This window comes from Dromaius novaehollandiae, chromosome 19 (assembly GCF_036370855.1).
Source record: "Dromaius novaehollandiae isolate bDroNov1 chromosome 19, bDroNov1.hap1, whole genome shotgun sequence".
Taxonomy (NCBI): domain Eukaryota; kingdom Metazoa; phylum Chordata; class Aves; order Casuariiformes; family Dromaiidae; genus Dromaius; species Dromaius novaehollandiae.
Genome location: NC_088116.1, coordinates 6,950,580 through 6,977,629, shown reverse-complemented (window position 1 = coordinate 6,977,629; position 27,050 = coordinate 6,950,580). Strand labels below are relative to the sequence as shown.

General features: G+C 41.6%; 1 protein-coding gene across 4 annotated transcripts; it reads left to right on the top strand.

Annotated features, from left to right (window-relative positions):
* Positions 1-971: 971 nt before the first annotated feature.
* RABGEF1 (RAB guanine nucleotide exchange factor 1) lies at positions 972-26,503 on the top strand. Of its 4 annotated transcripts, none has more exons than XM_064523328.1 (9): positions 972-1,107; positions 10,317-10,502; positions 12,793-12,959; positions 18,117-18,286; positions 19,769-19,850; positions 20,747-20,879; positions 21,284-21,375; positions 21,777-22,033; positions 23,071-26,503. In XM_064523328.1, the coding sequence occupies exons 2-9, from the start codon at positions 10,324-10,326 to the stop codon at positions 23,467-23,469; spliced, it is 1,479 nt and encodes a 492-aa protein (XP_064379398.1). In that variant the 5' UTR covers positions 972-1,107; positions 10,317-10,323; the 3' UTR covers positions 23,470-26,503. The 4 variants fall into 4 exon arrangements, with proteins under 4 accessions (XP_064379398.1, XP_025961407.2, XP_025961406.2 ...); XM_026105622.2 differs by lacking the exon at positions 972-1,107 and adding an exon at positions 1,519-1,680; XM_026105621.2 differs by lacking the exon at positions 972-1,107 and adding an exon at positions 6,222-6,406 and having other exon boundaries at positions 18,120-18,286.
* Positions 26,504-27,050: the final 547 nt, after the last annotated feature.

The following is a 27,050-nucleotide window of genomic DNA, read 5'->3' as shown; positions in this document are numbered from 1 at the left end:
GCTGACCTAGCAGTTTGCTGCCGCTGGTCGGGGAGGTCTTGCAGCGTCTCCTGTATCGGCTTTGGCACTTGTCTGACTCCTCAGCAAACTAATGACAGAAAACGTAGCCTGGCAGAATGAACTAATTGCTCATAGTCGTTTCCAGCTTGTTCCTGGGCCAGGAAGGTCTTGCCGCACGGCTTGCAGCTTGCTCCCTGCCTTGGCGTGACCCTTTCCCGAGGGACAGCTTCGACAAGCTTTTGGCAGCAGTTTCCAGCAGGGTCAAGCCCTACGTTTAAGTATCAGTGTTTTTACACACCAATGACTTTGAATGTCCCTTTTCTCAGCTCTTGCAGCGCATCTAGGTCAGGATGGAGGAGTCTTTCTTCACAGCCACAGCGTTTGAAGGGCTGTAGTTTCTTCGTCTTCGTATTTTAATGGATATTGCAGATTTCGATCAGGCAGGACAGCAAACGGTCCGTGAGGATTACTGGAGTTTTGCCTCCTCGATGGGGCAGATGGGTCCGACCTGGCAGCCCCCGTGGCCCTGCTCTTCCCCCCGGGCCCCCCAAGCAGCTTGGGGCGGCTCGTCATGGACGCAGGTCTGTGGGCCGCATCGCGCTGGCACCAAACCCTCAGGGTTTATGCTGGTTTTGGGCAGCTTCGTGCCGGTGGCCAGAGGCCGGGGAACGCCCGGGCGCGCTCCCAGCGTCCCGCAGCCGCTGGCGCCAGCCTGCGCCGCTCGGCCCGTGCTCCCCGTCGCGGCGCTCGCGGGCCGCCATCCGCCCCCCGCGGAGAACCGGGGCTGCGCCACCGAGCAGGGCTGAAAAAAACAGGAAGAAAGAAAAAGCTGTTTATTAGCGATGTTTTAACCAAGAATGACGCGAGTTCACCGCTGGCGCCGGCCCGCGCGCTCGCAGGGAGCCAGGCTGCGCCACGAGGGGGGGCGGCGGCTGAGGCCCGACGCGCTCAGCGCACCCCTCCCCGCCCCCGGAAGTGACGCGCCCGCCCTTCCGCCCGCCGCCGCCGCGGAGGGGAGGAAGCGCCGGGCCGCCGGGAGGGCCGCGCCGCTGCCGCCGCCGCGGGAGGAGCAGCGCGCGGGGCGGGAGGGCCGCGCCGCCGCCCCCGGTGAGACGGGGCGGGGGGGACTGCGGTGTGCGGCTCGTGTGGCGCGGAGCCCCGGGGACCCCGAGCCGGGGAGCTCCGGGCGCGTCGCAGCTCCCGGGCGGCACCCGGGGGGGCCGCGACTCGCTCCGGGGGCGCGAAGACCTGTCGGGGGGCCGCCGGCACCATCTTGCCTCCCTCCGGCCTGGGCTGCCCGGTGCCGTGCCGGGGCGCTGCCGTCTGGAGACCCGGCGCGCTGCTGCAGGCGGAGGTGGGGCCGAGGCGCAGCCCGACCTGTCCCGGCGCCGGGAAGGGCTCTGCGCGCCCCGGGAAGCGGGTGCGGTGGCGGCAGCCCCGGCCGGGCGTTGGCGCGGTCTGTCCCGGTGCGCCGGTTCAGTCTCGGCGTTACAAACCGGCTTCGAAGCGGCGCTTTGTGCTGGCAGCTCCTCACGTCGGTACCGGGACCTGTGCGGGCAGGTTTGGGTTTTCCAGGGACCTGAGGGCCCTCTCGGCCCAGGAGGGGTTTTAGAGGCTGATGGTCCCTCGGCCTGAAGGGAAACAGCACCTCGCATGAGCAGCGCTCGCCTCAGGAGTCAGGTGTGTTGGCCTTCTGGGCAGGGTTGTGCTAGTGTTTTGCAGGGGAAAGGGTTAGGAAGGGGATTGTAACTTGATGGAAAGTTTTGCTGGTGAAAAGCAAAGCAATACCCAGAAGAATGAAAAAAACAGGTGCATAAAGCCAAATATACCAATTCAAAAGATCACTTTACAAAGTAAGCTGATGATGAGCATCAAAATAGTCCATGATTCTGGCAGTTCATCTATTTTAACTTTGTTTTGCAGTGCTGTCTAATCTATAGCAGTTTTTCCTGTTTCCCTCCTGCTGTTTGCTATATAACCCTTTAGTATGCTTTTTTTTTTTCTTGATGGACTCCTTGTGACCTAAACTGGCCTTCAAAATGTCCCACCTAATCATGCTTGTGAAGTACCATTCAGATACTGTCAGTACCAAGTCAGGTACAAAGCACATGGGATATTCTGAAGGCTTTCTCTAAGGTTTTTAGCAAATTTAGTTTTAATCTGTACCCAAGTGGGCAAATAATGCGGTAGGCTGGCATGTTGGCAAAATACATTGCATATGAAGCACCCAATAGCTGATGTTTTTGAAGAGATCTTAGACGTTTTAGATAATTGCATCCTTATTTTAATTTGAATTCCCAGTCAAACAGTACAAAGCAATTTTTTTGGATGTGATTTCATTTAAAGGCGCAGTTATGAGTCACACGTAGATGCTGAGATATAGTCTGTCAATTCGTGAATACGTGCTATGCCTAACAGGACAGTCATTGCTGGGCAGAGTTAACTTCTGCAGTGGGCAGAAGTTAAGAGTTCAATGTGGACAAATAAAATCTTGGCTTGAGGTCTGTGTTGGAGCAGGGAAATGCTTTAACTGGTCTTTGAAAAGTTGCTTCTTGAGCTGAAGTAAACCGCGAGCTCTGCGGGTAGGTTGTTGCAAAGTCTCCTGGCCATTGGGCTTCAGATGTTTAATAGTGGTTGTAGCTTCCCTTGCCGATTGTAGTACAAAGCTGTATGGCTGTTCTCAAGTGACCAAACAAGCTGTCTGTCATCCCAGTTAAAACTATATATTTTTTTTCCTCGGGAACATTAATTAAGTTGTTCTGTGTATATGAGGAAACAATTGTTCTAGGTGAAACTTCTTAATTGGAAGGAAGTTGCACATTAGAATAGTTAAGACTCATGCAATCTATTCCACAAGGATAGCTACTGTATTTCTGTGTCAGTCTTTCCTAATTCTTAAGTTTGTAATGACTTTTGTGCTTTCTGTTCACAAGTCTCTTAGGTTATATTGCCCCACCCTTTCCTTTGGAGGAAACTAATGCACGTTTAATTAGCTTTATGCTAATTACATACCCAAAGGTTCAGGGTTGCCTATGAATCATGGCTTTTTCAACACTTACATGGCTCTTAAGAATTTGGTGGCATTCGGGGCAGTGGCTGCTCTTTGGAAGAAGTGGTTAGCTGATGGGAAACAGCAGAACGGCTATCTGGTTAATTTGCGGGTTGATGTTGATGCTTGAAACTGGTGTTGCTTGAAAGACTTTCTCCTACTTCAGATGCTGGTGGTGGTGATGTTTTTCACTGCTTATGCAAAGAGATGCTTTCCCTTGCTTTTAAAATAATGCTATTCATCTCCTTGCAGATGCTGTAATAGCCTCAGACATTGGTGGCTAGACATGTTATTTTAAGGACATTTTTCTGTAGGCAGAAGTTATAATTAAACCTAATACCTTGTGTCCCCCTCTGAGTTTTGATGTGCTTCCTAGTAGACATGGTCTACCTTGTAAACTTATTTTCAGTAACTAAAGCTACATGTATGCTGCGAATAGCCGTGGGTGGGGCTCACTGCTCGTGATCTGCTGTGGAGTTTGGTGTACTGCTCAGCCACCTGCAAAATACAGAACAGCACCTGTCATTTTGAGGAATGTGTGTGGAGGCTTCCCCAGCTTTTCTTCTTTTCTTGCCTTAAAATCCCGTGCCTGGGGATCGCTGTTATGACAGACCACAGTGCTTGATACTGTGTCGCATGTTCAGAAAATGCTCTTTTGGAACCCTTTGATGTTTTCTTTCAAGCCAGCCTGCCTGTTTTGAGTCTTTCATATCTAAAAATAGGGAGGCTTCACGTGTTTTAATCAACTTTGGTACCACTATTGAAACTTCCTTATAAAGCAGTCTTGCCAAGCCGCTGCTTTCATTTCCAGGGTTAGCATGCAGAGCTGTTCAGAAACTGCTTTTTCATAGCCTGTAATAGCTATAAATTGACTTACAGTCACATCCTACTGAAGGTGCCTATGGGTTGGTTAAGTGAAGCCTCTTCCTACTCAGCTGTGATACGCGGGCTTGTCCAACTAGCTCTTCCATGCAAAGATGACCCAGGCAATCCAGGACTCATAAATAGTTTGTGAGTAAGTCAGTGTTTTATCTTTGTGACAGTGATACAATCGTCACTGACAGTGAAGCTGTCTGTTTGCCTAGTCTGTCCGTAGGAAGTAAAGAGGTGGTGATGGCTCCATGCTGGAAAGGAACAAGCAGAACAAGCCAGTGGTGTCTGAACTCTTGAAGAAGCTGTACCACTTCTCAGACTCGTTTCACAAACCATGCTTTCCCTGAGGCCAAGGCTGTACCTGTAGTCTTGGTAAACACTAATGTGTTATGAAACTCGCCTTTGGTTTAGCGTTGGAAAGAATGCGTTATGTAAGCGTGGTCCCGCCTGCGTGTGCGTGAAATCAGTCCTGTGACAGATCCTGTTTTGGTGGAAGGTGCCCCTCTTTCGTGTTACATAAAGGCGAAGAGTGCACTTGCTCTTCATTGTGGCTCTCATAGCTATTTTCATAGGTTTACTATAAGTTTTTGCAGCCATTTTGTAATCTGTTTGGTGTGAAAATTAGCATATAGTCAGTCTCTTGCTGTTGTCAAGAGCTCTGCGGCTGATACAAAAGGCATCAGACTCATACAGAGAGGAATAATTGCTGCTACTGCGGTGCCTGTTGTGGAATACTGACAAAAATGGCCTAAGGATTTATGGAATTAAAATTGGAGGAGAGCGAGCTTTGGGGCAACGTAAAGGCTAGTTTTGTTTGTTATATAACTGACCTAGAAATCAAGATGTCACATGTAATCTTCAAGTGTCTGAAAACTTTTGAGCTCTCTTCTTATGCTGCGGTTTTAATTGTGAAATAGCACAGATTATGAAGGTTGCATCTTTAGTCTCATGGGAATTTAATGGAAGATCATCGGAGAAATAAAATAAAATAAAATAGTATCTGGCTGCATAATTCTGTGTCAGTGCAGTCTGGTTAGTTTTGCATCCCTGTTGATCGGCTTCACTGTTTCCATCAATGGACAGTCAAGATGCCTGTGGCCGGGTGTCCACTTGGAGGTACTTGGGGTTTGAGCCATACGGGAAAGTGGGATTTAAGCAAGCTGTTGCTGCCTGAGTGTTGGTGACCGTCATGGGTGGTGCTCTGAAGTCTGCGGCAGTGTCCCCGTGGCATGTGGGGACCTCGCGTTGCAGATCACACCAGCCAGTCGTTAGACGGCCGTTGCAGCCTGCATACATTTTGATGAAATGCCTTTGTTGATTTAGATGTACCCCTCTCGCTTCCCAAGAGAAACTTGGGCTCTTGAGACCTGACACCAGCCGAAACTGAAAATCCTTGTTTCTCAATTACAAGGGCTTTATTGAGCACTTGTATTCAATGGGTACTGTTGCACTTCAGGTCAATGGAGAACAGCTTTTTTTTTTAAAAAAAAAAAAAAAAGCTGCTACTTCTCCTCCTCCCCCAGCCTTCCCCAACCATAACGTTTTAGTTCATTTTCGTTGATAACGCCTGTACCAAAATGCGTGTTTCCTGTGCCTTGCTCGTTCTGTGGTGGTCTTCAGTAAGTCTTCAGAGATACTGCTAGGATGAAGCACGTGTCTCGGGGAAAGTGGTGTGGCTGCAGGCCCGCAGCCTTTTGCAGAAGAGTTGGTTTTGCTGGCTTTGGCGCAGATGTCTGCTTCCATGTCTGTGGTCGCTGAAACCCGGTACTGTTTCCACGAACGCTTTCAGCTGTGACTTTGACAAAGTCACGGAGGGGAACTGCTGGGCAGTGAGCTGGCTTATCCTCCTTAAAAAATTGAGCTTCCATTTTCTAAAGTAAGCTGTGGCTTATCGGATATTCTTCTTGGATGACAAACTTGACAGTAAACATCTAGGGGTGTGAGGAAGTGTCAAGAAACCTGTGAGTTGGTATAATACTCTTTGAAATGTTTGCTGTAAGTGAACAGGGGCTTATAACTAATGAATACATGGAAAACTGTAAAATTATCCTAACACAAAATTATCCTAATACAAAAGGAAAATAAACACATTGATAGGAAGTTGTATTAGTGAGTTTTGGAATGAACTACGTTAAAGCAAGTGAGAAGCTAATTCTGAATTAAACCTGCAATAATTTTTTCACTTGCTGGATACTGTAACAAAACCGTGAAAATTCTAAGATGATTATGAAAAAGCTACACAAGGTGATCTGAGATTTCATCAGAGACCTTCGATGTGCAGCCCTTCTGATATATCTAACGTAACGTGCGTCGTATGCAACATCTGGCAGTGGTGCGCAAGTATTCGTCTGCTCTCGCTGCAGCTCAGCAAAACAAAGCGCCACATCTGGAGCCGCGTGGGAAGAGGCAGCCCTGGGCAGCTGGCGTTGTGGCGAGGCGTTCGGGCGTCAGGCTGGGGGGTTCCCGCCTGGGAACGCGAGTGGTGTAAGTACAAGATAGAAAATGGGAGAGAACAAGCTTTTACTTTCAAATAAGTAACAAGGGGAGAGGGACTTTATAAACTTGTAAATAAATACATCCAAAGTCGTGCTACTAATTAACCTAGATATTAACCTTCCAGGAGGGTTAGTACTGGTACAGAAACTCTGAAAAGAAGTTTCTTTATCATTGTATTTTGTGAGGATGGGCACAGGAGGTGTTACTTCTGCTTTCAGAGCGCACAAACTGATCAGATGCAGGGCAGAATTATTTGAAGTGTTTGTCAAGCAAACCGGAATAGCAGTACATGTATACTATCAACTGCAGGCATTTGCTCCTGGGAGGCTTGGTGCTTCTTGCAACTGCTGCGAAGCCTTTTAATGGAGATGCAAAAGATGAGAAAGGGATGTTTGGCGCAGTGCACCTTTCCAAATTGTACCGGTTAACTTTAATTTATGATCTTATGGTACTTTATGATCCTTTTTTTTCTTTTCTTTTTTCCTCTTTTAACAAGTGGAATTTTTTTCTTACCTTCTTTACTCATGTTTTCCTGACTTCTCAGCAGTCAGGTGGTAGGGGAGCTGTTCAGAGCTGCCTGCCTCTCCAACTCCAGGGAAAGCCAAACTTGTTTATCCCTTAGGATTATGTTACTCAGAAGTGAACTTTGAACAGGTCTGGCTTTTATGCAGAGCGTGAATGCAAATAAAAGGTCTGACCGTACAAAGGCATTGAGGAGTTGATCTTTGAATAAGAAATGATATACCTTTAGTTGGAGGGAGAGAAGGGAATGGATAAGGGAAAAAAGCATTTTAGATACTCAGAGCTTCTAATATACCTATTCTAGGAATGGAAGATGGTGAAACACACAGTGATTTAGTTGCACAGAGTTGACCTGAGCTGGGTTATTAAATCCATATTTAAAGATCCTCAGTTTAAATAAACTGGTTGAATTGTTCAATTTGTTAAAGTATAAATGCTGACCTGCAAAAAAATGGCTGTGGAGTTTTTTTTTAAATAGTAGTGTGTCTTTAAATGAAGAATAAAACCTTCACTTCAAGTGCAGCATGTGGCTTTTTTTTCATATTGATTCAGAGTGACCTTTTTTGTCCCTGAATCTAAAAGTGATGTAACTGCAATCTAAAACACTTGAAGGGGAGGAAAGGGAACTGCTTGCTTTCTCCCTGACTTGGTTTCACAGCTTTCTCAAAGTCTCTCCCAAAAGAATGCAAAACCCTGAAATCTCATTAACAAGAGACCCGCTTTCCTTACTGCAGGGAAAGATGCTGAACTTTGATGCTGAACAGAACCTTATTATTAGTTCTGATGTGCACAAAGGATTAACAGGATGCCAAAAATAATTGTGGCACTAAAATGTGATTAAAGGTCTGTAGGTACAAAAAGCCAGGTTTTGTGCATCTGCACAGAGGCAGTGGACGTGTAAAAGCACAACCAGCATAGCAGCTGGAATATGCTGTTAAGATTTCAGAAGGCAAGATGTTGACACAGGATTTAAGCAAGATGGCGTATTTCATTCTGCTTTGGTTTTCCACAAATCTCCGAGGGTCCCAAGCACTGAGCTGCTTGGGCTGAGCTCGCTGAGCTCGAGTGCAACGCCGGAATTTGTGAAACTGGTCTACAGGCTACAGTTGCAGAACTGATGGAACTTATTTCATTTTACTGAGTGAGAAGGCATATTATGTCCTCAGGTGATAGAGACCTCTGTAAGACTTCTCTGGAGCTCATGGTATGAAAATGTTTTTGTCTGACTTGTCTTTAAAGCTCCCTATAACCTACAGTTAAAATATTCAGAGATCAGCTTTGCCATTGATGGCAATATTGAAAACTGCATGGTGTGAATTTTTTGATTGCTTAGTACAGTCACTTGCAATAGGAGTCTTTAATAAACATACTGCTGCAGCTTCTGTTTTTAAGAAGCAGTCCTTAAACTGCAGATTAGGAGCAGCTCTAGAAGAGCTGCAGACTTTTGCTTCCCCATTCTTTTCAGAGGTGGTGAGAAAGGGCCTGCAAGGACGGATGGCACTGGCAGATGCCGACAACGTGCAATTTCCTCCTCGTTATTCCATGTAACTCCAGGCTGTGCAACTGAGATGCATCGAACTTCTTGGTCACTAGCTAGCTCGGCGGCCAGCTGTCCTGTGCACCCTTACGGTCAGTGAAATGACCGTGCTTGAGGAATCAAAAAGATGACGATAGAAGAGAAACCACGAGATTCGTGTGAAGGCGAAGTACTTACTTTCCCATATTAGTTTATCTGTGAGGGAATGAGGGCAGTAGAAGCTGTCTCTGGTATTTAAAGCCTTGCTTTCTTCTCTTTGGTCTGTACTAACAGAAGTCCATTAATGGCTGTCCAGCTGTCAGATTTTCCTGTGGGAAAGAGAAGGGGGATGTATTTAGCAGCTCTCAGTTGTACAAATTAGAAACTGAGTCTTTACAAGTTATGTTAAGAGACCGATTCCCTTAAAATACAGGTCTCTACAGTGAAACTCTTTGCAGATTATTTCTAGAAACTCATTACTATTTCACAGGGGAGGGGGAAACAAGTTAGAGGAGGGAGCCCTAATATTTAAATAGAGATATTTATATTTAATATTAGGAAATATATTTAATGTTAGGAATATTTAATTGATTCCCCCCTCAGAGAAAGTCATATCTATTTCCTGTTACTTTACTTAAAATAACTTGTTTAGACTAACAGGAAACATTTAGCATTTTTCAAATGTTTTTTTTTTTTTCAAAATAGTTGGTCATGTATAATTCAGCGTGGAACAAAATTGCTGCCGTTTCCCGTAGCAGACGGCTGTCTGTGGTGATGGCAGCGGTACTGCTCGGATCCGCTTTGCTGAAGAGCGGCAGGACGACTCCCTGGCGTTCCCGGAGCGTGTCGAGCGCGAGCGCTTCCAGGGGCGGCTGGGCAGAGGGGGACAGCCAGGGATCCCCATTGCTCGAATATATGAACTTAAGGGATGTTCTGCATCTGGGGGAGACGCAAGATTACTCTAAAGGCTGCTGTTGTCGATTTTTTTCATTTAAAAAAAGTACTTTTCATCTTGCTAAGACTGGAGTGTATTTTCTGTTTTCCTCATGGGATCTTGAGTAATAGCCAAATCTGCTGGAGGGGAGGCAGAGCCTTCGAACCGCGGGGGAATGTTGACCTAAGAGCAAGTGGTGTGCCTTTATCGTTAATAGTTCTGGTTTAAAAATCTTCTGATTTTCCGGTTAGAGGAAAGAAGTCCTAGGGAAGCCTTTGGTTACGAATGCGAGAGCAAGAATGGGAACTGCTCAGGTTTCGCTCAGCTTACGCGAAGCTTTCTCTGTTGTGATTCCCAGGAGTGAAAGGGGTTGGGTTTGGTGGCCAAGACCTGCCTTCCAGTCTAGTGTGGGTACATGTCAGTATTGCAGTCCAAGTGCCAGTGTTTTAATGTGCAGATCTTAAACTTGCTATTGCTGGTGATCCTGCTTTTATCCTAAAATGAACCCAGCATTTAGAATTGGGATGAAGTAGTTGAAATGCCCTTGGAAGCAAGCTGGCACGTGGGATAGCTACTGTCAAGCAAATAAAGAAAAGGGGGAGAGACAACAGCTGGATCATTGGCAGATGAGGCTCTGCTCAGTGATGGTGTGGGCACCAAGAGCCTCTTGGTTGCAGTCGCTATTGCAGCTGCCTAGGACTGGCTACAGGTCAAAGCTATGCAAACATATGCAAATGCTGCCGCCGGCTTTTGGTGCTGCACGGTTATATAACGGAGCCCTTCCTCCTCCGGCCTTTATTTTGTTACTATGGGAGTAGCCAATAATTAAAGCAGGTGGCTTGTGTCAAAAAGACAAGCCTGCAAAAGAAAGTCTTGCTAGCAGTCGAGCATCAAGTTTGTCTTTTAACCCTTTTCTCTTCAAATAGGAAGAAAATGAACCTGAAGTCTGAACGCAGAGGAATTCATGTGGATCAGTCGGAGCTGCTGTGCAAGAAGGGCTGTGGTTACTATGGCAATCCTGCCTGGCAGGGTTTTTGCTCCAAGTGCTGGAGAGAGGAATACCATAAGGCCAGGCAGAAACAGATTCAAGAGGACTGGGAGCTGGCAGAGCGGTAAAGAGGCCTCTTTATTCCTTCCTCTCTTACAGTAGGATGACTGTATTAAACACTGTTCCTGTCTCCTGTTTTTAAGTTGTATTTGCCCTGGCTCAGTTTCATCATAAGTTGTCAAATTTGAGCTTTGCAGCAGGAATTAAAATCTTTCTTTTGGTGCAAAGTTGAATATTTGTGGCATTCTAATTTAGGAGTTTTCTAAGGAGAGTCTGTGAAGTTACAAATGTAAACCAGAAATCCTCCAAAACCCCTCAACGAATACTTTGACCTAATCTGCATACTGAAATCTGTAATTCTAAATAGCAGTTGGAAGGGTGAAAACGACAGTTTTGGTTAAAACAACCCTGCCTCTGGAGACACAGGGGTTATTGTCTTGAATGTAGCCAGCACAATGGGTTAACGTTTCAGCTATTCCTTAAAAAACTGTTTTCAATCTTGTCTGTGGTCAGTTAAACTGCAGGGTAAGCCCAAAGGAATCACAGCTTTTCAATGCTTTAAGCTATTTTTCCAAGCAAACTTTTTTGCAAAACAGTCTAGTTTTCTAGTGTGCATGATGCTTGACTCTGAAATGGAGGTTGAAGGGAATCTGTGCATTAGTGAGAAAATAAGAGCAGCTACAACTGCTTTCTTTTGGATTTGGGTAGAAAATAAAAGCATTATCACCTGCCTGGGAAACTGCAAAATATCCTTTGAATATATATGGTACCACAGCTGTCCTTCTTGTCACTTCCAGGTGTAAGTTACATGACATGCCCCTGAAAATTAACTGTTTTAAGGCTGCATGAATTGTTGAGGTGGGGGAGCATGTAGCCACATCAGCTTCTTAGCTGTCCGTGCTGGGTTGCCTGGCAGTTAGCTTGAGCTGCCCGAGGTGTTTGTTCACCTTGGCACAGAGCCTCTGCATCTGCTTGCCTTAACATATTGGTGGCGTATTCCAGAACTTTATCTAGGAAAAAACACACATGCCTGAGAAGCATATCTGCACTTGAATCTGGAACCTTTTCAGTGACCTGGAGTTACCTGGTGATAAGTTAACCAAGAGCATTTAAAAAAATGCAGTGTCTACACTGGCCTGCCTGTAGAAGGTCACATCCGTGGAAGCTTTTTGAACTTGAGTCCAGACTGATGACTGTTTCTAAGCCCTAAGTTATCTGGTACCTAACTAGTCTCAATCCTCTTCCCTTAGGCCTTGAAGTAGCTTTTTTGGGAGGGGGGAAGAGAGGGAATCTCTCCTTCCCATCTGTCACTGGAACAGATGAGCTGCAAGGATCGGTAGAATGAAGTGCTTGAAGCTTTATTCTAGCCTGTTTAGAAGCTGCCAGCTGAGCTGTTGAGTATATAGTATGGAAGGCACTTTTTTTTTCCTCTATTGTGCATTTGGCTTAAACAGCTAATAAGAGCTTCCACATTAGTAGAGCAGGTAGTTATGCTTTTAGTCTTATAATGTCTAGGTATAATAATACTGGGCATTTAAGAAATTCCTTAATAAGTAACTGTTCAGTAAGGAAATGCTAAAGAAACAAGCTGTGATCATTGGCTTCAGTGAACGGAGAGGCTTTACAGCACAGATGAGACATAGTTCCTACTTCAAGAGGTTACACATGCAAGACCATCTATAGTCCATCCTGGGCTGGATGAGCATTTAAAGAAAGTTACTTGACCCTTTACCATCTTGAAAAGAAATATAATTCAACCCATTTTAATCCTCCTGCGTAAGAAGAAAAGTAGCCTTTGAAGGGCTAGTATGTTTGTTTTTCTCCTGCAGAGGGGTTGTTTGAAGGTTGCAAAAACATTTTTAGGGTAGAAAGGGATCGTGTGTTGGGTGACAAAGACGTGTCAAAACACAGAAAGTACTTCTGATGATAGATGCAGTGAAACCCAGGATGGGAGCAGGAGCGGAGAGTGACAGAGTGGACCGATGGAAGTGCTCTTTCTCTTCTTCCACAGTCTTTTCCCTCCTCTCTACCCTCGTAATGTCTAGTACCCAGTTTTGTGAAGGTAAGATCGAAGGTCATCACATGAGGGGAAGGTGACCGTGATGGCGTTTCAGTCTCTCCCTTCTGACATTACTGTTTAATCCACCCTGGCTGTCTTAAGCCTTCCCTCGCTTTCACTGTAACAATGGGGAAAGAGGGAGCATAATGCAGCGAGATGTGTGATAGGCAGCTAGAAATGAAGGTGGGGACAGAGGAGAGTTGGCATGCCAAATGAGTAACTTATTGCACAGGAAACTGACTTGTTTGTGCTGGTGTTAACCACTTAAATTAGACCTACGTCTTTCTAATCCTAGGCTTCAGCGTGAGGAGGAAGAAGCATATGCCAGCAGTCAGAGTACCCAAGGGGCACAGTCGCTGACCTTTTCCAAATTTGAAGAAAAGAAAACCAATGAGAAAACACGAAAGGTGACTACTGTGAAGAAGTTCTTCACTGCTTCTTCCAGAACAGGAGCTAAGAAGGGTAACTTTCTTCCTTTGTTTTTTAATGGTTCTGTACAACATGTGAAGTTAGAAGTATTTTTTGACAAATGTGTTCTACTAAAATATAAGTCGTATAAACTGTGGGCTTGTGGCATTACTTGCATAGCCCCAGACCTACATATTTCACTGCTTAAAAAATAGAAAACTGCTCTGAATTTGATCAGTTGTATTTTCCAGAAACCATGTTATACTCTGTTAGAAGTATTTTACCAGTCATTTTTGCTGTGCATGTCTTTAAAACTTGAGTGCCTGATAAAATTTTAGAGGGTTCTGAATTCGACATTTAATTCATAAATAATTCTGTCAGTTTTATGGCTGTGTGGGTAAACTCCTGGATTTATGTAACTGATAAGAACAGTCTAGAAATAATTTTCCCAGACACTCCTTCCCCTTCTCTGCAATTGGGGGCGGAGGGAACAGAATTGAAAGGAACTCGAAGTTACAGGAGCAGTAGACAATGTGTGTGTGCTGTACTCTGTTAAAGACAGGGGACAGTGGTATCCATCTTTAAATGGTCATGATTGTCATCCTAACATAGATGGGAACTTGGCCAAAGTTGCTAGCTGTCCCAAGAAGCAGAAAATGAATTGTCTGTTTTCATGAGAACTCTTTGGAGGAAAGATTTTCAAAAATTTGAATTCCTGTAGCTCTGAAGCAAGGCAAGTCTCCTGCTCTTCCTGTGTAAACTACTACAGAGATATTTATAGAAGATGTAGGGGTTTTCCTATCCCGAGAACTTTTGGTTTGTCACTTACAGTTCTGAAAAATGCTTCTGTATCTTCCCTTCCATAACTTATGAAGGTACACAGCATGGAATGTATAGTGTTCCAGCAGATGTTCATGTAGCTACTAGCTAACTCATGAATTATGCCAAGATAACGCTGGACGCTCTTGGTTCAAAATGTTGATTTTTAAAAGCTGGGTTGATTAGAGAAAAGTATAGATGTTTACATCAATTTCTCTTTGTTCTTTTAAAAATTAAAGTCAAATCTTCTAAGTTCAAACTTAAGTGTAAAAGCATTGGATGCAGGATATATTTGAAAAAGTTGCAGTAGTGATGCTTCTGGAGAGTGGATGCTATATGTGAAGTGCTACTGAAAACACACAAAAATGTGAGCTTTTTGGTGACCATAATCTTCTAAGTAGAACAGTGGACTTCTAAACTTGTGCACATTGCAGTTTTAAAGTGATAAAGAAGTTCTTCCATTTAAATGTAGTATTAACTTATTTCTTGAGGGCGGTGGTAGACTGCCACAGCACTGCTGAGTAGAAGTATCTTGTTCCTGTGATGCACATTCTTGCTAGAATCATGAGTCAAGCATTGTGTGATCCTGTGGTTTAGGACTTGAAGGGGAAATCTTCCTAAAGAAAACAGGATAAAAGCTACCAACTGTCAGTCACTTAGAACAAACTGATATGTCTAAATGTGGTAGAAATGCTGATAGAAAGCGTCGGGTGATGCTGCCACAATAACACTTCAAGCACCTTTGGTAGGAAAATTAGAATGTGTAAGCAGGGTACCTTTAAATGAGAATAAATATGGAAGGAAACTGCAGTGTTTACCTTCAACTAGAATAGAGTACGTGGGCTGTGAATATGAAGTTTGTTGGCTGAATAGTTATTCTAGAGCATGTGTGCAAGGAAAAAATGATTAATGGCACTGATGCCTTTGCATGGCAGTAACTTCCATGAATCGCATGCTTTGACTTGGGTACAAATGAAAAAACGCTTGACTCTCGAGGAGGAATTCCAGAGGAAAAAGCAAAATCAGTGTGTCTTAACCTTATAGACAACTCATTTCCTTGATGAGAAATTGTAAATATACCTGAATTTCACCATAGAAATTGTCTTGGTGCATGAGCACCAGCTGGCTAAATGAGGCATTCTGTGATGTATTAAATTTTTTTTAATCTTCATTTTCACTTCTCGTGTTTTGTTCTTTTGTGCCATTCACTTGTCTCGCCTCATACGCTCCTGCTCTTGGTGTCTTGCTTGCTTTTGCATTTATTTCAGTGGCTCAAGAGAAAGTCATTAAACAAGGACAGCTTGGGAGGGAGCGAAATGCTGATAACATTCTCAGGGACTTGAAGGAAATTTTTACTCCCTCCTGGGAACTGGCTTCCCCTACTGAAGGTAATGCAGCACAGCTTGAGCAAGCTGTCTGCCTGGTTTTAGTAGGCTTACTTAGTTGAGCTTTGCAAAATACAAACTAGGGTTGTGCCAGTAATAACCCGTGCTATTGAATATGAGAGTGACAAAAACGCAAATCTAGCATTCTGAAGCAAACTTGAATCTCTAAACCAATTCTTCGCTTTTTGGTGGGGGGAGTACAGGAATAAAATTGATGATGCATTGGGCTCTGCCTTAGCTTGTCATCTGAAGGATTATGCAGTTTCAAAAAGAGCTTTCTGAAAGAAGCAGCTGGGGTTTTTTTTTTTTGCTGTTTCATTTTTTTATAGGAAAAATAATTCCAGGTTCCCATTAGAAATCTAATTCTAAGTTGAAACTACTTCAATTTAATAATTCACACTTCAAGAACACTTGCATTATCGAAACATCTTCAGGCACTTGGTATATTAATCAAGATGACAATTTCATATTGAGAGAAGAGGATGTTCTGGTTTCCCTTAAACCAAAAAGGCACCAGAACCCATGGTGTGAACAGGTTTAGGATCTTACCTGTTGTTACTTGCTTTTGACAAGTTCTGCCAATTAAAGAAAATGCAAGACGTACAGTGTCTTTGTTTTGCTAATCATATAAACAAATGAATGGGTGTGTGTAACAGAACCAACGACAGCACTTTTTTCATATTCTTTACATTGACTCAAGTCTGCAACCATGGCACAACCATAGTGAAATCACTGGAGTGCTTACGTTCTGCTGTGACAACTAGCACCTTCGTAGAATGCCTTGAGAGAGATTCTAATGTAAATAGTGTTGGTTCTTTGCAAAAGATGATCCTTTCTTAACTTCCCCTGCTGTTTGTTTTGGCTTACCTTTTCTGCTAGGTTCTCTTTAACTTGTTCAGGTGGACTTCCTTTTCTGTAATCAGCTTCTTTGTAGGTAGACTGACTTAGTTGTTACAGAATATACGATACAGCTGAAAATACTGTTTTGCTGAAACTACATATGTTCCTGTAGACCTCAGTAATCAGCGCATATTGTGCGGATTCATTTTCCCCAAATCAGGATTTCAAAACAGAATAACAAAGTCGCAGAATTTCTGAGTATCTATGTGTAGTTCTTGGTGTGACTCATTGAAAAGACTGTTCATTCTGACATGCAATTCTTATTTTCTTAGTGCTTTTAGTAACTAAAACAATATACTTGAAATTTATGACTTAAAAAATTCCTATTCCTTAAGCTCACATGAGGCTCATTATTTTTTAATGTAATGAGCTCAATATGGAGATAAGTCTTTAGCTGTTCTTTGAAATAAAATCATTAATTCATTGTGGAAAAAAAAACCTTGAAATTGCTACCCTTTCAAAAGTGGACCTGTTTTCAGTTTTAATTATTTGGAAACAATACTCTTGACTGACTGGTTATGTGATGCTTTACTGTGTGTTGATCTAAATTTGTTAAATAATTGTTGCCCCTTCAGTTTGAATACTGAACAGGCGTTCTGCTTTGCATCTTAACTGTAAAGAAGATTAGAAGAAAAACCCTCTGAAAAAATATTCTAGTATAATTAGAAAGGAGACTGATTTGCATTAGCTATCTTGATTGCTACAGTTGGAATTTAAATGCTTGTAAAGCCTTCTTCAGTCTTATCACTTAAATACCATACATGCATTAATAGTGTCTAATCAAATTATTATCCCGAGAAGGTTATGCTGGAGTCTGGAGGTTCTAACAAGTCTTGCTCTTTGGCCAATTGATCAGTTGTTTCCTAGCCACTGGGTCATACAGCTTTGAATTTAATGTAGCTCTGCATCTTTTCAAAACAAACAATAACAAAACAGAAGAAAAACTAGTAACCCTCCTCAAATCCAAATTAAGCATACCAGCTTAAGTATACTAATCCCAATGAAATATATCTTTTTTACTTTGAAGTTCTGCATGTATGCTTATTGAAACAAATTTTGTTCTGCATGTTAGTGTTTTCAGATTGGAAGATATGCTTGTATCATTTTGATTATGAGTATTTTCATGTTTTCTGTCTCTTTGCTGCTTGCTTTTCATCATGTTCATTTACATCATCTCTATTCAATCCTTCATTTTGAACAGCGTTGGCTGGCAAGTTGAAAGGTGGGTGAGCTAAACTTGGATAGTGAAGATACCAGATCTGTACACTTGACTTGCAATGTACACCTTTTCAGAAATTCAGATGTGCCTGTGTGGAAAACCCCTGTGGTTGCAGCTTTATAAACTTGCATCCAGTGCTGTGTGCAGTCTGTGTTCCTACCTCGCTCTCGAGTGCCAGGTGGATTCTTCCTTGGACAGATGTGGTGCTTCTGCTCTCGCTGAAACACAAGTGGCCGAGCTCTCATTTACACTGCAGGGTGATTCTGCCGCGGCCCCGCCAAACCAGGGCTGCCGTGTTTGCACCAGCCTCGTGCTCCCATTCCCTGGCTCGTGCTGCTCCTGGTGTTCCCGTGACCTGGTCGTAAGCCAGCTCAGGGAGCTGATCCAGCTGAAAAATAACCGTGAGAAAGACTGCTGACTAGGACTGCTCCCAAGTACTTCTCCCTGAGCTGGTTCATCAGCCAGTTGAATGAACGCTAGTGTTGGTGCATGTGAAGGAGCAGGGATGTAAAGGTGAGGGAGAACGAATGGGACCACTCCTTTAGTTTAAGCTGCGGTGGAATCACACCTGGAAGCCTGGATCTTGTGTGGAGGGATCTTACATGGGAATGAAAGCAAGCCCAGGTTATGGTAAATTGCTAGCATGAAAAGGCCATTAGTGTAAATGGGTATCTGGCTATAAATGTTTCACTTTGGAATACTTGATTTCCTACAGTTATATTTAATAATCTTCAGCATTTCACATTTAACACTTTCTTCAGACAAATAGAATGCTTATTCATCTATGAAGCTGAAAAAAGAAATCTAACTTTCTTACACCTGTGTATGAATTCGGGAAGTGTTTAACATGTATCAAAAGTATAATCTACTGTGTCAAATTTTTCCCAGCAGAGATCCAGGAAGCCAAGGCTCCCAGCCCTTCTATAAACAGGCAGGCTAGCATTGAGACAGATCGAGTATCCAAGGAGTTCATAGAATTTCTCAAGACATATCATAAACCTGGACAAGATATCTATAAACAATGTAAATTATTTTTGGACACAATGAATCATAAAAGGGTAAGTGTCTTGCAGGTCTCTTACAAAAATAAAATAAGGAAATTAGGGAAAGATGAAGAAAATACTGCATTCTTTCCAGCAGTGTTTAGATATTGTAAATAGGAATCTTTGGCTGGCATGCTTAGTGGAATGAAGATCTAATGGCAGTCTTGAATTCTGAGTACCTTGTTTCTATATATTTGGTATGGCATATGACCAAAGAAACCCCCAAATTCCAATATTTCAGATTTCTTGAAAGAACTGTCCTTTGCATCTCTAAGAAACTAGTTCTGAAAGATGACATGTCTGATGGACAAATAATGTTAGATAAAAATGATTTGGGAAAACTATACTATATTCCATAGTCAGTGTTTGGATATCTTAGGTTTATAAACTTACAAAGTTAGTAGAAGAGACGTGTGCTGGTTGATATTGTATTTTTCGGGAGGGTATTTGACTTGATCGTGGGGCCCCCCAACAAGGGATGCCTCTTCATTCTCTCTGTAAAAACTAGATTGTCCTCCCTGAAGTATTAATGTGACTGCAGTGCCACCTACAGGAGTCCTGCAGGATTTGGTACTTGGCACCTCTCCTTTTTACTGCCTTTCCCATTTAGTTTGTAGTTACTCAAATGGGATCCTCAAATTTAACTGGAAACTAAAGGAAGTTGTGATGGAACCTTCCATGCCCTCCGCTTTGAAAATGCCTTGAAGTATTTCTTTTTAGAATTGATTCACTTTGCACGTAGAGTTTGTGGTGATTGTAGAGCTATTATTGGTTATAAACACTAAAGGTGTTCTTATCTACCTGATTCCTTCTGAGTTTCGGCTATTCAAAGAGAAGTCCTTCTCAAGACTTAATTTGCTACTACATTTAAACCAAGCCCAAAATGCAGCACTGTCATCAGAGTTGAGACTTCATGTTCAGAGAGACTGTCTTGTTTTTGGCCAGTGGAAATTCAGCAAAATTCATATCAACTCTGTGAGCCTCTGTGTTCTTCAGTAGCTCAATTAGTTAATGCCTAAAAGGCAGTGTTATTTCACAAATAACATTGTGAATATATTTCACAGGAACATTGTCATTGAAGCGTTTACTGTATAAATATTCTTTCAAATTTATAACTTAAGTTCTTGGCTTTTGATATAGTGCATATCATCTTAAAAAGTTCCAGTGACAAAATTGGGAACAAGCATTCTGCTCAAATAGTCTGCGCTATCCTGACATCATTAGTAGGAGGTGTGATTGGGAGAAGGGCATTGCATCTGTCCAATTCCACTGCAAATACATATCTGTTCAGCAAATATATAAATCTTTTATATGTTAAGGAGCTAGTATGTCTTGCTTTCTCGTGTTTTGAATATAATTTAGCCAACATAAACACCTCTGAGGATTTAGTTGCATTCTCAGACTATTACTGCAGCTGGACACTTTCCATAAAAGAATGTCAGAGACATTGCTGTCGTTTCTCCTGCACATGCAAACTTAGTCAATTTTCTGTTACAGGATTTAAGTATTGAGGAACAATCTGAATGTGCCCAAGACTTTTATCAAAATGTAGCAGAGAAATTACAGACACGTTGGAAAGGTATTGTGTTCCTCTTCTTCCTATCTTACTGCTGAAAAAGTAACATTTTGAGGATAAAGCCTCTTGCACCTCCCAGTAGAAACAAAATGCTTCCTAACCACCTCTAAGAAATGCTGTTAACAACTTTTAGTGCCATAATTAGAGCTACTCCCAGTAGCGCTTTCTTTAAAGTTCTGCAATCTAAATCTGCTTTTACAGCTTTTTTTAAACTTTCAATCAAATGTGGCTCAGTTTTTTTCATTTCATGTCCTTTAAAATTTAATATTCCTCAAAAAATGTGGCTGAATGCCTATTTGTCAACCCAACTAATAGGCTGTAATCCTTATGTTACGCTGCAGCGCCCAAGAAGTCAATGGGTAAAATTCTCATTGGTTTGACAGGGAAGTGTTTCTGTTGCAGGCTACTTTTATGTGCCTGGTATGCAAATGGCGCACCTCAAACATAGCCAGATTTTTTTTTTTTCCTTTGAGTGGTGAGCATGAACAGAGGACTTGGAGAACCTCACTGGATTTATTCTCAAAAACTGTATCTTCAAGAAATGCTCTTGTAAGCTACAAATGACTGAACCTAATTCACGTGCTGAATTTGCTAAATGAACGTGCTTCATTGTGAAGCTATGCATGAACTTATGTAGTCATGTCAGTGCGGTGTTCTCACCATTATATTGTTACTTCTGCTGTAGAGAATGAAAATATTCTAAGTGTATGAGTTGTTTATTAACTCAAGAATGCTTATGTGGTATACCTTGCTCAAGTCAACAGTACTGATTTGGTGATACTCTGAGTAAGTTGTGTTAAATCTTCAAAACAGTCTTACAATACTTTATTTACTATATTGGGGACACTATATTGTGCATGTGGGACTACTATATTGTGTGTGGAATTTGTACCTTCCAGTGCCCCCGGAAAAAGTTGAGAAAGCAATGGATCAGATCGAAAAATACATTATGACTCGACAATATAAATATGTCTTTTGTCCTGAAACAACTGATGATGAGAAGAAGGATCTTGCTGTCCAAAAGAGAATCAGGTAAGCGCTTGAAATAAAAAGAGTTGAGTACTCCATGGTGCTGTCCGTGGTCTCTGAAACAAGCATGTTAAAAACCTCATGCTGGGCGGACAAAAATAGCAACCATTTTAGCTAAAAAGTGTTAATATTTTATTTAAGAAATAGAATGAATGAATAGAATGAATAATGAAAGGTGCTATACTAGGAAAACTTATTGGTGTGCTTTTGTTAAATTATAGCAAAAAATGATTTTTTTTTAATTGAAATAATAGATTACTTCAGTGGAATAAATTGATTTATAACTGCATTAGTGCCTCGTTTAAATAAAAAGCTTCTCATGCATTTTATTAATTCAAGAAGCAACTGGTTTCAAATGCCTGAATGTTACTGGCACTGAATGTTTTAACCACCCCCCGTTGTCATAGGGCTTTGCACTGGGTCACTCCACAAATGCTGTGCGTTCCTGTCAACGAAGAAATTCCAGAAGTCTCTGATATGGTTGTAAAAGCAATTACAGGTTTGTGAACTAAAAAGTTTTTTGTGTTTTAGGGGTTTTTGTTTGTTTGTTTTTTAAAGTTTACAGCTTTAAATTTCAGAACTGTTGTTCATGGAGATTATTTTCTGCTGTAATGAGAAAAGGGGTCCAGACTTCTCGATTTGCAGTAGTCTGTGTTTTTGTTGGGCTAGTTAATCTGTGAAGCAGGAATAATTCTTGCTGCAAAAGTGTTCAGACTGACTTAATCTATTTGAGATGCTTGGACTGAACCAACAGAAGGTCAGATAAATAGATATTTTCATGGAATATCAAGTACTATAGAGAAAACTAGTGCAATTTCAGCATTGTGCAGTAAATGTCCTACTCATTTAAGTGTATGATTAATGTGACTTTAATTATCTGAGGACCTTTTTGTCTTACAGATATTATTGAAATGGATTCAAAGCGTGTCCCTCGTGATAAATTAGCATGCATCACCAAGTGCAGCAAGCACATATTTAATGCTATTAAAATTACAAAAAATGAACCAGCATCTGCTGATGATTTCCTTCCAACACTTATATACATTGTTTTGAAGGGAAACCCACCCCGCCTGCAGTCCAACATCCAGTATATAACACGCTTCTGCAATCCAAGCAGGTTAATGACAGGAGAAGATGGCTACTATTTTACCAATCTGGTAAGTGTGGGAATGGTATTGATGCTTTATACAAGATTGCCTTCCATTTGGATGGGGAGGAATTGGCAGTAAAGGCAAATACATCATAAAATTGTAGAAGGAAAATTAAAGCTGCTCTTGAAATAGTGGCTCGGAGCATTTAGGGTACAGCAAGCGCTCTCGCTTTATATCTCTTCTCTCTTCCACCTCTGCTTTTCAAACCAGAACCTGTGCTTTGCTTTCTTTACAGTATGAAGCACTTTATTGAACAGTCTGATGCTAAGACTTGAGCACATTTTTATTCTGTAAGGAGATAAGTACTTGCTATTGCTAAATCCTGGGCTCGGGCAGTGCAGATGTTACGCATGCAAAGTTTGCCATTTAAGCCCATAGGAGTTTATCCTGTGAAGGGACTGCAGAACTAGGCCATTAATGTATGGAAGTAAATAGGCTTTTTAAAGCTTCTGCAGGAGGCATTTATTTACGTGCTTGTTTATATTAGAAAGAATTATGAACTTGGCTCCTCTGCAGTTCATCTTAAAGCAATTCTTTAGAAAAATGTGTAGCTAAATGGAATACCTGAAATATTAAATGTTCCTTTCGGTAGGACAAGAGCATCCCCAAGGTGAGATGGGCATCTGAGCATTCCTTCCTGTGGAAGGATGAGCAGAGAACATAACAGATCTCTGCTGATCAGATTATTAACTATTAATATGATGCTCTTGTTTAGTCATCATGTCCTGTTCTTTCTGATCTCTCACCTCCAAAATGCAGTGGCCCTGAGGTTTGTAATGCAAGTTATCCAGTCAGTCTGTGTTCAGCTCTAATAGTATCTTCCTATATCGTGCTCTGAGTTTTTGACTACTTTGAACTTTGGGAAGGGGAGAGAGATATGTGAACTGTCTGGTATAGTTGGCTGCCTGAGAAGGTCTTCAGAAGTGATCTGTTGAGGCGTTAAATAAAATAATACGTTACTGGTTCAACTGCAAGATTAAAAAGTAGAGCACAAGTTCCAATTTGTAGCCTGCAGTGATACTCGCTCTCTGTTCTGTTCATAGTGTTGCGCTGTGGCCTTCATTGAAAAGCTGGATGCTCAGTCTTTAAATCTGAGCCAAGAGGATTTTGATCGTTATATGTCTGGTCAGACATCCCCGAAGAAACAAGAATCTGACAGTTGGTCGCCTGATATGTGCCTGGGTGTTAAGCAAATGTATAAAAACTTAGATCTCCTATCTCAGTTGAATGAGAGACAGGAAAGAATTGTCAGTGAAGCCAAGAAGCTTGAGAAAGACCTGATAGATTGGACTGATGGAATTACAAAGGAAGTCCAAGATATTGTTGAGAAATATCCGTTAGAAATAAAACCAAAAAATCAAGCCTTAGCAGCTATTGACTCTGAAAATGTGGAGAATGACAAGCTGCCCCCACCACTGCAGCCTCAAGTTTATGCAGGATAATTATCAGTGTTAACTTTGAAAGGCATCCTTGTCCTCACCTAGTACTATCTGCTACTTGGAAAGGGAAGTAAATTCAAGGGTAAAAATCAAATGAGTTTAAATCAGTACATTTTTAAAGGTACATTTTTTGTTAAGTGTAATAAATTGTATTTATTTTAGTCAAAGTAGATTTCTATTAGGCTTTTGTGGGTTTTTGAACTGAACTTAAATTTTCTACACAAACCAGTGTAATTTTTAAGCAACACTAGTCCATTGACATCTTTTTCCTGAAAGCTTCCTTCTAAGCATGCACTTACACATTTTTTAATAATTAGTTTAACCTAAGAAAACTTCGAGTTCTGGCAGAAACTTGAAAGGTACCAATGTTAGTCTGAATTTATTCTGTAGATGTAAAGATGAAATATATATTGTAAAATATGTAAAATTGTAAATAGGTTTAAAATTTAACGTCTCAACTGTGCATGACATCTTGTGTATTAGTGAAAATGATATAGGAAAGTGTTCATTATAGCACCTTTCAGTTGAATCCTTTTGCAGTATAAAGGCAAGCACACTGTTACTGTTTCAATAAGCTATGTGGTATAACTCATGAATTGCAGTCAGAGGATATTCTTGTAATGATTCAAAAACTTCATGTTCATTGTCTTTAAATTTATTCTTTATAAAAAGAAAGCACTACCCGAAATACGGTATTTCTTCATGGAAACATCCTCTCTGCTTTGTCAGTCCACCTGATAACCTTCAGTGGTGCACGTTAAGTGCTGATATTGCTCCTTTTGAAGAGAAAGTTAAGCCAGGCTTCAGAAATGGGAGGAAATATTTTTAATAAAACTGCATAATGTGGAACAAAAAGCGGGAGGAGGGGAATAGTACCAGAGTTGGGTAAAGAGTAGCTTTTTTTTCTGTCAGTGGGCTAGGTCCTGGTTGCTTTTTTAGACAATCCTGGTAGATAAATAAGTTCGTATAACTAGAGGCTGCTTTTTAGTAGGAGCATGAGCCATTGCTCCAAGCAGGAAAGTGCATTTTATTTTCATGAAAATGTCACTCTTCTGATCTTTAGTGACCCTCTTTAGCAAAGGAAGTTACCTTGCCAAGTATTGAGCATCAAGGTAAATAAGGCTTTATGGCACTAAAACTTTAGATCAGCGTGTAGTGTATTTCAAGCTGAGAATAATAGCTCCCTCTGCAAAAAGTAACCTCTTGCAGTAGAACTTTTTTATGCCAGTGAAACATTTTATATATCGTTTTAAATCTCCTCCAATTAATCGTGTGCCATGTCTTGTTTGTGTACCTGCGATATCTAACATCTTCTAAAACTACTTGGCTTAAACAACTCTTAAGCAATGTTAAATTCTTATTATCAAGGAGGAAAGTACCTACCTCTCTGTTATGTTCCACTGCTTTAAAAACACTGATATTTAAATTTGCACTGCAATAATTTCAGACCAAAACTGTGATTTGTCCCTTTTTGTTGAATATATTTAGCCTCATGAACTATGCATTCCTGTGTTTTGGAGATACCTGGTTACCAAAATTCCCCTGATGAGGTGAAGCAATGAGTTAATCAGCTGATGACAGGAAATTAGATTTAGTATATCCACATGGTACTGCTCCCAAACTGTTTAAGATCTGACCTGTGCTTGTGGTAAATAATACTGCAAAGTCTTTATTTTCTTTACAAAGAGTAGGTGCTAATTCTGATATCCAGGTACAGATTTTCCTGGAAAAAGCAGCAGACTTTTGGCTATTGTATAAATTGCCATGTTGAAATAAAATTGTGTATGGTATGCCCTTGCTAAGAAGTTCCTAAAAATCTCATTATTGGGTTTTGTTATGCTGTTAATGATTAATATAAACCTAATTGTGACTGGTTCTGCATTCTCTGTGTGTAGGGAGAAAGAAATCTTAGTCATTCACATGAAAGCCTAGGTAACAGAATTTCTTTTTCTTTTCAGAAAAGATCATTGTAGTGATTAAGTACTCAAGAATGACCTGCTGGTGCATTTGTTACTAAAGTATCTCTAATGATATGCCATCTTGTTGTCAAGCCACTAAAGTGGGCTTTTTTGCAAACAAATCCTGAGAATCCCCGTAAGGCAGGTAAGATGGATTTCCATACCCACCTAGAAGCTAGCAAGCAGGAGGAGAGTGGCTTGCTCATAGCCATAGCGTAGGCTGGGTAGATACCGGAATCTGTGAGCACCTCTTACAGGAATTGCATTTTAGTGTTTGGATAACTAAGACTGCTTTAAGACATTGTCAATGTTTTATTAGACAAATGACTTGCCTGTAGGTAAAACAGTAAATAGTTTTGTCTTGCTCGAAAGTAAGGTAGTTCAGTTGCCATAGGAATAACCTCCAAGTATCTTACCAGTGTTTAAAATTCAGAATGGGCAAGTCACTGTGCACAGTGAGCTGTGAGGTGCCGCTCGCCGAGCTGGGAAGATGCCACGTAAGTTTTTGGCTAAACATGAGTTAAATCCCTCTAGTAAGCAGTACCAGATGGGATTGGTACTTGCTCTGGGTGCCTGGTCCTGGACGTCACTGCACTGTAGAGATGCTCTGGTCCCACGGACATGACTGAGATAGGTACACAAGGAACAAGATGCAGCGAGAGACCTAGATAAGGGGGGAAAGTTCCAAGTTACTATTATTGAGCCAGTTCTTTGGACAGTGCTAGAATGGAAATAGGAGCTGTGAACAAGTTATTGGTAAACAGGAGAGTTTAATCAAAATACTATCTTAAAATGAATTGGAATATAGGCTGTTGTGCTTTGGCAAGAGTCACAGTATCAGAACTTCTTTGGTTTTCTCAACAGTCCACTAATAATTCAGTATTACTGAAAATGAAACTGTGGAGCTCATTGCTGTTAATCAGAATTTAAGTTGTAAATTACTTCTTTGCCTGTTAACTATTTATTTTGCTGTAGTAAAAAACCCTATTTTACCGTAAGTACTGATTAATTAAACTGTACAACATCTTTGATTTCACATAACTGAATCATGAAATTAAATTGATTCTTACACCCCGTGATCATCAGTGTCTACAGATCCACCGGCACGTATCCTCCTTCTGTGGCTGGGCATTTCGTGCTTAAGGCAGGGAGGCACAAATAGATGTTGATGCATGAACTTAGTGCTTATCGTTACAGGAGTACAGGTTTAGCAGCAGCTAATAAAAAGGGTGGGGGGAGAAGCTGTGTTTCATCTAATAAAGAGCCAAACCTTGGAGCCTTACATGATACAGTGGCTGCAACAGACCTGGATATCCAGTAGGACTGATCAGTGTGTCACTTTGCTCTATGTACAGCCACCATCCTCTTGTCAGGGACATGTATAGAACTGGTGTATATGGTTTGATTTGGCTGCTTAATTGTTTGAAAGGCTTGCTAATCATGCACTGGCACTGCTACCGCTGCTTTCCAAAAGCCTCAGTCAAGAAGAAAAAAGCTATTAACTAAGGAGGGTAATGGAGTACTCTTTAGACATGGTAGAAGACATGACTGGCTCTGACCTTTCTGATCTTCAGGAAAGCTACTGCAGTTTTCCCCTTTCTGAAGTACCACAGCTATTGCAAATAA